Source organism: Odocoileus virginianus, chromosome 2 (assembly GCF_023699985.2).
Source record: "Odocoileus virginianus isolate 20LAN1187 ecotype Illinois chromosome 2, Ovbor_1.2, whole genome shotgun sequence".
Classification (NCBI taxonomy): domain Eukaryota; kingdom Metazoa; phylum Chordata; class Mammalia; order Artiodactyla; family Cervidae; genus Odocoileus; species Odocoileus virginianus.
This window is the reverse complement of record NC_069675.1, coordinates 48,090,503-48,100,873: the sequence shown is the minus strand read 5'-3', so window position 1 is coordinate 48,100,873 and position 10,371 is coordinate 48,090,503. Positions and strand designations below refer to the sequence as shown.

Sequence of the window (10,371 nt, the reverse complement as noted above, 5' to 3'; positions counted from 1 at the left end):
GGAAGGAGGGGCAGTGAGCTTGAGCCGCTGGCAAGCGAAGGAACAAACAGACGTAACCACCTCCTTTGACTGCACCGCCTTCCAGCCTCCCCCTCAGGAGCCTGCAGGTCTAGGGCTGGCTCTCCACCAAACAGCGACGACGTAAATATTCTGACAGAGTCATTGGCTCGACAGCCCAGCACAGCCCTGGACTCAGAATCTGAGCAGCAGTTGGCTGAGGGGTTGCCAGTGGCGACAGATAGTGCACAGGCGCAGTAAGCATCAGTGGAGGTCCGGTGGCTGCTAGGCAACGGGAAACAGTCTAGGCTTAAGAGACAACTTTCTACTCCCAGATCTGTCTTTGCTCTGTCTCAGGAGACCCTCTGAGGCGGCTGCTTCTCTAGTCTGACTTGGTGAGTCCTGAGGAATCGATCTGTGGGGCTGAACTCCGACTTTTAGGCAAGAGACTCAGCATGACCTTTGGAGTATAGAAGGAAAGGCTCAGGGAGGCAGAGAAAGTCTCATTTTAATGATACCTACTACCTACCTACCAGTTTACAGGGCTGGAAACTGGGGAATTGATATACCAAGAGACTTGTCCAAGATCTCTCACTGAGTGGTCAGATCTGGACCTGTTTCAATATGGTAGCCACTAGCCACACGGGGGGCCTCTTCTGAATTAAAATGTGTCCTGAAGATGAAATAATTCGAAGACATAACAAAAAGTAAAACTATCACATTAACAAGTTTTGTACTGATTATATGTTGAAATAATAATATTTTAGTTATATTAAATAAAAAACATTATTAAAATTAATTTATTTTTAGACTCACAGACTTAGAGAAGTAACCCTATGTTTGCCAGGGGGAAGTATGGGGGAAAGGGGTAGTGAGGGAGAAGTTGGGATGGGGACATGAACACACTGCTATGTTTAACATGGATAACAACCAAGTACCTACTGTATAACACAGGGAACTCTGCTCAATGTTACGTGGCAGCCTGGATGGGAGAGGAGTTTGGGTAAGAATGAATACATGTATATGTATGGCTGAGTCCTTTCATTGTCCACCTGAAACTATCACAACATTGTTTGTTAATTGGCTATACCCTAATACAAAATAAAAAGTTAAAAAATTCTTTTTATGTTCCTTTTTGTTTTTAAATGTGGTTACTTAAAATTTTTTAATTACATAGGCAATTTGCATTGTATTTTGATTGGCCAGTGCTGATCTAGACTAAAACCTGGACCAGCTGACACCTGGTTTAAGACCTTGTGTGTGATAATACTGTTTTTAAGAAAAGTATTTCCATCCATGTGATGGGACTGGAGTGTGAGTGTTGGTGAAAGTACAAGACCATTACAAAAGGCTCATAGTTCTAGTATTCAGCAACCTTGCTACTCAAAGTTTATGAATTAGAATCTGCTTTTTCACAAGCTTCTCAAGTGATTCTCATGCTCATAAAATCCCCCAAAGCACTATTTTATGATTTAGCCATCAACTCTTTTTTCCCCTTTATTTGGTTTATCTATAAGTATCTAGGCTAGATATCTCAGATTGCCTGTGTTAGAATTACCTTTCTTTTGAACACCACCGCCACCCTCAGAAATATTTTGCCCACTCATATGTGAGAAAGGGTCTCAGTATGATTTCATTTCTATTCATCCTTCCAAATCTGGTCTAGTGGGCTTCCCAGCTGGCACTAGTGGTAAAGAACCTGCCAGCTAATGCAGGAGAGATGTAAGAGATATGGGTTCATCCTTGGGTCGGGAAGATCCCCTGGAGGAGGACATGGGAACCCACTCCAGTATTCTTGCCTGGAGAATCCCATGGACAGAGGAGCCTGGAGGGCTACAGTCCATAGGGTTGCAAAGAGTTGGACATGACTGAAGCAACTTAGCATGCATGCAGGTATGTGGTCCCCAAATCAGAGGCAGCAACAGCATCACCTCAGAAGTTATTAGAAATGCAAATTCCTGGGTCCCACCCAAGCGGTGGGTCTTCTAGAAGGCCAGGCATAGTTTTCATTACTCTAATTCAAGTCCTCAGTTTGGGAAGGATGGGGTAACTTTGATAGGTTTTCACTGGGGATAAGCAAATGCAGCTCTGCTTGGTTCTTAAAACACTTCTGCTTAACCCTACTTCCCCCATTCTTCAGCTCTACTTTTCATTTTTCTCTTCTTGACCCTGACCTCTCCAGGGAAGAAGATGGCTTTTCGTCTCTCAGAGAATGAGTTGGACCTGAAAAGTATTGGAGAGCTGTCAGAAAACCCCATGCTTACAAGACTGAATAGTATAAGAACCAGAGGAAGACTGAGTTTTGTAACACCCACAGAAAATCAAGGTGATACACAATTACTGACATTTGAACACACTACAAAAGCTCAGGAAAGGACGAGAAAACGACAACAGCCTATAAAACTGGAGCCTTTGGTAAGGTTGAAAAACAGCATTTTAGCTACTTTTGGCTACAGAGGAAGTTGCAGAGTTGCTTTGGAGGATGGCAATACTTTCTAGACTCTTAATTAACAAAGAAGGAATGAAAACTTGAAAGTTAGGACTTAAGAGCATGTAAACATAATTATTTATTTAAAAAATGTTGCATTCTAAAAGTACTGTTTGAGGTGGTGGGATACTGTGTTGAAAAAGTTCTCTAGCACATAAATCCTCTCTAGCATTATGTGCAATGCGGATACTTAATCATGTAGGTTGTAAGGCTATTTTAGGTACTTGGGTACCATTTTATACTAGAAAGTTCAGTCAGAGTAATATGTATAATTGTATAATTTTATTATTTTCAAGCAAATGCCTAGTGTCCTGAAAAATTTTGTGCATGTCTGAAAAATAATTTTAAGAATCCACATCTTTGTCAAAACTGAGGCTATCACTTCTCTTATTTTTGCTAGACTGATAGGTGAAAGTGACATCACGTTGTTGTTGTGGTTTGTATCTTATTAAGGAAGTTAACAAATTATGTAAAATATGTATTTTATATAAAACATTATGTAAAATTTATGTAAAATTGTTTGAGCATGGAGAAAGGATAAATATCCGATTGTTGTTAATGACAGTTACCATAGAAAAGAGAGTCAGAGATTGGAGAATTCAAAGAAGGAGAAGTGTAAAAGAAGAGTGGGACACAGTATTTATGTGGTAGACATTGAGTGTATTTTCATTCATTCAGTGGCGTGCATCTTACTTATTTCATGGATTCTGTTCATAACCATTTCCACTTTAAAATTAAGTTGTTTGCTTTTTTCCTATCAGCTTTTGAGGTTTTTAGAAACATATGCATATATATGTATATGTTTAACTGTATATAAATAATGGACATTAACCCTTATTCCATTGCTTCTCAAATTTAAGTATGAATTCATGCAGGAGGTAGACATTCTTGAAGATCCATAGTGCTGATTTCATTATTTTTATTTTAATGTTACTTTATGTGAAAAAAGATTAACCTAGGAAAAAATATCACTGCAGATGGTGACTGCAGCCATGAAATTAAAAGACGCTTGATCCTTGGAAGAAAACCTATGACTGACCTAGTTCAATTCAGTTCAGTTGCTCAGTCATGTCCGACTCTTTGTGACCCCATGAATCGCAGCACGCCAGGCCTCCCTGTCCATCACCAACTCCCAGAGTTTACTCAAACTCATGCCCATCAAGTCAGTGATGCCATCCAACCATCTCATCCTATGTTGTCCCCTTCTCCTCCTGCCCCCAATCCCTCCCAGGATCAGAGTCTTTTCCAAAGAGTCAACTCTTTGCATGAGGTGGCCAAAGTACTGGAGTTTCAGCTTCAGGAGGACTGATCTCCTTCAGGATGGACTGGTTGGATCTCCTTGCAGTCCAAGGGACTCTCGAGAGTCTTCTCCAACACAACAGTTCAAAAGCATCAATTTTTCAGCGCTCAGCTTTCTTCACAGTCCAACTCTCACATCCATACATGACCACTGGAAAAACCATAGCCTTGACTAGACGGAGCTTTGCTGGCAAAGTAGTGTCTCTACTTTTTAATATGCTATCTAGGCTGGTCATAACTTTCCTTCCAAGGAGTAAGCGTCTTTTAATTTCCTGGCTGCAATCACCATCTGCAGTGATTTTGGAGCCCCCCAAAATAAAGTCTGACACTGTTTCGACTGTCTCCCCATCTATTTCCCATGAGGTGATGGGACCAGATGCCATGATCTTAGTTTTCTGAATGTTAAGCTTTAAGCCAACTTTTTTACTCTCCTCTTTCACTTTCATCAAGAGGCCTTTTAGATCCTCTTCACTTTCTGCCATAAGGGTGGTGTTATCTGCATATCTAAGGTTATTGATATTTCTCCCGGCAGTCTTGTATCCAGCTTGTGCTTCTTCCAGTCCAATGCTTCTCATGATGTACTCTGCATATAAGGTTAAATAAGCAGGGTGACAATATACATCCTTGATGTACTCCTTTTCCTATTTGGAACCAGTCTGTTGTTCCATGTCCAGTTCTAACTGTTGCTTCCTGACCTGCATACAGGTTTCTCAAGAGGCAGGTCAAGTGGTCTGGAATTCCCATCTCTTTCAGAATTTTCCACAGTTTATTGTGATCCACACAGTCGAAGTCTTTGGCGTAGTCAATAAAGCAGAAATAGATGTTTTGCTGGAACTCTCTTGCTTTTTCAAGGATCCAGTGGATGTTGGAAATTTGATCTCTGGTTCCTCTGCCTTTTCTAAAACCAGCTTGAACATCTGAAAGTTCACAGTTCACGTATTGCTGAAGCCTGGCTTGGAGAATTTTGAGCATTACTTTACTAGCGTGTAAGATGAGTGCAATTGTGCTGTAGTTTGAGCATTCTTTGGGATTGCCTTTCTTAGAGATTGGAATGAAAACTGACCTTTTCCAGCCCTGTGGCCACTGCTGAGTTTTCCAAATTTGCTGACATATTGAGTGCAGCACTTTCACAGCATCATCTTTCAGGATTTGGAATAGCTCAACTGGAATTCCATCATCTCCACTAGCTTTGTTCATAGTGATGCTTTCTAAGGCCCACTTGACTTCACATTCTAGAATGTCTGGCTCTAGGTGAGTGATCACACCATAATGATTATCTGGGTCGTGAAGATCTTTTTTGTATAGTTCTTCTGTGTATTCTTGCCACCTCTTCTTAATATCTTCTGCTTCTGTTAGGTCCATACCATTTCTGTCCTATATCGAACCCATCTTTGCCTGAAATGTTCCCTTGGTATCTTTAATTTTCTTGAAGAGATCTCTAGTCTTTCCCATTCTGTTGTTTTCCTCTATTTCTTTGCATTGATCACTAAGGAAGGCTTTCTTATCTCTCCTGGCTATTCTTTGGATCTCTGCATTCAAATGGGAATATCTTTCCTTTTCTCCTTTGCTTTTCACTTCTCTTCATTTCACAGCTATCTGTAAGGCCTCCTCAGACAACCATTCTGCCTTTTTGCATTTCTTTTCCATGAACAGCATATTAAAAAGCAGAGACATTACTTTGCTGACAAAGATCTGTCTAGCCAAAGCTATGATTTTTCCAGTAGTCATGTATAGATGTGACAGTTGAACTATAAAGAAAGCTGAGGGTCAAAGAATTGAGGCCTTTGAACTGTGGTGTTGGAGAAGACTCTTGAGAGTCCTTTAAACAGCAAGGAGATCAAACAAGTCAATCCTAAAGGAAATCAGTCCTGAATATGCATTGGAAGGACTGATACTGAACCTGAAACGCCAGTACTTTGGCTACCTCATGTGAAGAACTGACTCATCTGAAAAGACCCTTATGCTGGGAAAGATTGAAGGCAGGAGGAGAAGGGGACAACAGAGGTTGAGATGGTTGGATGACATCACTGACTCTATGGACATGAATTTGAGCAAGCTCCGGGAGTTGGTGATGGACAGGGAAGACTGGCGTGCTGCAGTCCATGGGGTAGCAAAGAGTCAGACACAACTGAACGACGGAATTGAACTGATGGAATTAATTGAAATATTTAATAAGAAAATTAACAGCTTAAATACAAAGAAAACTCTACAACCAATTGCAGTTCAGATTAACAAATAATACAAAGTAACAGATGCTCTTGTCTTTGAACTTCCATTTGCAAGGTGGGTTGGGTACTGCATGTAGCTGCTCTCATCTCCAGAGAGCAGTGTGCCTGTACTATGTGTAGTGGGGAGTATCTGGGCCTCCCTACTATTTTTTCCCCATGAACTTTGTATGACTTTTAATATGACTTTCCCATGGACTTTTACACTTATTTCTCTCTGATGGATTTACTTCACTTGGCAAAAGGGTATAATGAACCTTTGTTGATTAAAGTAAGCTCCATTTGTTTTCAGTGTGATAAATTCATATATGTTGAATATTTATTCGATACCTGCTATCATCCAGTCTCTGAGTCATGCTCTGGGGAAACAGCATTGAATAAGGCAGACAAGATTCCAGTTGGCATTCTAATGATCCTAAGTAAATAAACTGAGCAATGTCATCCAATGATAGTTACTGTTAAGAAAATAATATCAGGAACCTAGTCAAGACAAACTGCAGGCTCCTTTAGATTGGGTGATGTCACCTGAATGAATCCTAGAGGAGATGTCATCTCATTGAGACTCAGACTTGATCACCTGCCAGACTGAATGGACAAGCCTTCAGAGATGCCAGTCTCCAATTTTGGAACCCCAAAACTCATTTCTTCCCTGGAACAAATTCCACTTGATCATAGTGTATGCTCCTTTTAAGGTATTGCTGAATTCTGTTTGCTAATATTTTATTGATTTCTGCATCTATGTTTGTCAGGAGTATTGGCCTGAAGTTTTCTTTTCTTGGTATTATCTTTGTCCAGTTTGGGGGTTGATTTCCTTTAGGATTGATGTTCTTGCTGTCCAAGGGACTCTCAAAAGTCTTCAACACCATAATTCAAAAGCATCAATTCCTCAGTGCTCAGCCTTCTTTATAGTCCAGCACTCACATCTGTTCATGACTACTACAAAATATAACAGAGATTAAAGATCTAAATAAATGAAGAGTGATGCCGTGTGGTTTAGAAGAAATACTTTTAAGATGTCAATTCTCCCCAATTGACCTATAAATTCAGCACAATTCCAATCACAGTCCATGTAATATTTCTTTTTTGGTAGAAATTGACGAGCTGACTCTAACATTCATAGAGAAATGCAAAGGACCTAGAACAAGCAAAACAGCACTGAAAAAGAAAAAAATTTTAATCTAACATTCTTGATTTCAATACTTATTATAAAACTACAATAATTAAGACATTATAGTATTGGTGTCAAGATAGACAAATAGACTGATAGAATACATTATGCATAGGTTGGCATGCTTTATATTACTCCATATATCTTATGTGTTGCTTTTTTTCCTTCATTTTTCTTTCTGTCTGCCATTCTGATTGGGTGATTCCCATTATTCTGTCTTCTAGATCACTTATTCACTCTTCTTTGTTATTTAGTCTGTCATTTATTGCTTCTAGATTGGTTTTTATCTCACCACTTGAGCTGTCTAATTTTGATTGGTTCTCCTGTATACTTTCTAGTTCCTTGTTACAATGATCTGCATTTCCATCAATCGTCTTTCTCAATTCCTTTAGCATTTTTATTATCTTCTTTTTGAACTTGGGGTCTAATAGTGTGGTGAAGTCTGTTTCATTATTTGTTCTTTCATGAAATTTCTCTCATTCTTTTAACTGAGAATGGGTCCTCTGCTTTTTCATTTCACTTAAACTTTCTCTGTCTCTGTGAATTTAGGAGAAGCAGTTATCTAGTTGGTGTTTGAAGGAGTGTCCATAGAAGGTGTGTAGACTGTGCTAGTCCAGTATTTTTGTGATAGATGTGCCAGCCACATCTATCCTGGGTGTGTTTGCTATTATCCCTTGATAGTAGCTGTGATAGTAGACATTGTGGTCTCCAGAGCTAGTGCTGGATGTTGGATGAGGTCTTTTCTTTTCTCCATGGCTGTCACTGCTCTATTGGGGAGGCGGTCTGTTCTCTAGTTATTGGAGTAGAAACACTGAAGGTTGGGTTTAATCAGGATCGATTACCCCTGAGTATATGAAATAAAATTTGTATTTTATGGCAAGACAAGAAGAATTGAAACATTAATAATTCTCTGCCTTTTGTCCTTCTCTCTCCTTGCACCACGCTTTGTGTATCTGCAATGTGCATCAGCTAGATCTCGCTTAGAGGCAGGAATACCTGTTCAACCATAAAAAGCAACATCTCCCAGAATCAACAAGACAGCTCCTTAAATGATAACATTCCTTCTTGATCTCATACATGGTCACATGACCCACCATGACAATACTCTTAGATCTGAATCATGTAAACTGCCAATAATATGTCATTTGATGTACATCTAATATACATCTCTGTCTCAAAAACACTTATATAACTGTGTCTTGACTTCTAACAAGCAGAAGAATTCTCAGAGCTTTCTGAGGTTCTCTGTCTGTTTATAATCTTCAAATATGTCTTGAATAAAACTTTCCATATCTTCATTAACCAACTGATTCATTTTTCATCAACAAGTGGATGCCCTGCCCCGCAGGAGGTGACCGTTAAAGCAAGTGAGGCCCATATGGTCACAGTGAACCTGTGGATGGCACGTGCAGGCAGCCATGGTTCCACCCAGAAGCAGCCCATGATCATGTCTCTTTGTGTGTTTGTCCCACATCTACTGTTGGTGTGGCGTGGCCTGGAGCTGGGGCCAGGGTGCTGGTAGCTGCAGGAATCTAAGTGTTTCTGCTGCCACCTGGGACCTGGGCTGCCTCTTTGCTGACCTGTCCCAAAACTGTCCTCCCCAGATTCAGCTCCAAACTGCAGTGTAGAGTGCGCAGGGCCAGAGTTCTGCTGCTAGAAAACCTGTATATTCCTGCCTCTGGCATGTCTCCCAGGGACTCGGGGCCTAGCTGCTGTGTGTTTCTGTGGACCACTTAGTGTGCACGCTGACAAAGTCCACGAGGACCAGACCTGCCCCCGCCCTATGTGTGCATGCAAAGGGACCAAGGTTTGACCAGGATCACACACTAGGCCTTCTAGGCTATCTCGCTACAGGTAGATGGAGTCCTCTCCCAGGGTGTGTCTGTCTAAGACTTGACACTTTGCCTTGGTGAGCCTGGTATGGTGTGTACTTGGAATTGGGAAGTGTGGTATGGCAGTAGTGACTAGCAGTGGTCTCTCTCTGCCCTGAAAGTAAGTCAGCACACCCACACTCCTCCCAAGTCAAATTAGCCTTCTCCAGGCCCTCTATCTGCCCTAGTGGACCTCCCAGCAGGCCAGGGGGTTTCCCAGGGTGAGGGTCTGACCTTGTGGAACGTCTCTCCTTTATGGATCCCTCCCAGGGGTGCCAGTTCCATCCAGCCAGCCACTCCCACCCCCTCCTCTTTATACCCCTTTACCTGGAGATCTTTCTCGCAGCTTTGGTTGTGTAGATCTTCTGCAAGTTTCCAACTGGTTTTCTGTGAGACTCGTTCCACCTGTAGATGGATTTTTGATGTGTTTTGGGGGAGGTGAACTCCATGCCCTTGTGCTCCACCATCTTGATCCCCCCCCCTCAACATTTTGTTTTTAGAAGTCCTTAAGTGGAAACAACCACAATGTCCATCAAGAAGTGAATGAATAAATTTTGGTGTTTCCACACTATAGGGTACTACTCAGCCTAAAAGATAAATGAATTATGGATGAAACAACATAGAAGAATCTCAGCATAATTAATTATGCTGAAAGATGGTGGGCAAAAAAATACATACTATTTTAGTGCATTTACATAAAAGCCTGGAAAATGCAAATTAACATATAATGATGCAAAGCAGATCAGTATTTGCCTAGGAAGGAGTATTGCAAAGGAACCTGAGAAGACTCATGTTTGAGTTCTGTTCATTATCTTTACTGTTTCATATATATAATTGGGTTGGCCAAAAACATCTTATGAAAAAACTAGTACATATATATATGTGTGTGTGTGTGTGTGTGTGTGTGTGTGTATGTATGTATGTATATACATATGACTTTGGCCACCTCATGTTAAGAGTTGACTCATTGGAAAAGACCCTGATGCTGGGAGGGATTGGGGGCCGGAGGAGAAGGGACAACAGAGGATGAGATGGCTGGATGGCATCACTGACTCGATGGACATGAGTTTGAGTAAACTCCGGGAGTTGGTGATGGACAGGGAGGCCTGGTGTGCTGCAACTCATTGGGGTCGCAAAGAGTCAGACACAACTGAGCAACTGAACTGAACTGAATATGACTTTCAAATTATGTCACCACATCAGTTTGGACACTTTAAATATGTACAGCTTGTGTGTGTGTTTGTGTGTTACTTGCTCAGTTGTGTCCGACTCTTTGCAACCCCATGGGCTGTAGCCTGCCAAGCTGTTCTGTCCATGGAACTT

The 10,371-nt window shown here is 41.1% G+C and overlaps 1 protein-coding gene across 1 annotated transcript in view; it reads left to right on the top strand.

The window, feature by feature from the left end:
* Window positions 1-255: 255 nt before the first annotated feature.
* The window catches only part of DNAH6 (dynein axonemal heavy chain 6), a 282,979-nt gene continuing 272,863 nt past the window's right edge, over window positions 256-10,371 (top strand). The window contains exons 1-2 of the mRNA XM_070479741.1: window positions 256-392; window positions 2,180-2,412. Of these exons, the coding sequence (XP_070335842.1) occupies window positions 2,188-2,412 (225 nt within the window). The 5' untranslated portion in view covers window positions 256-392; window positions 2,180-2,187. The remainder of the gene's footprint in view (window positions 393-2,179; window positions 2,413-10,371) is intronic.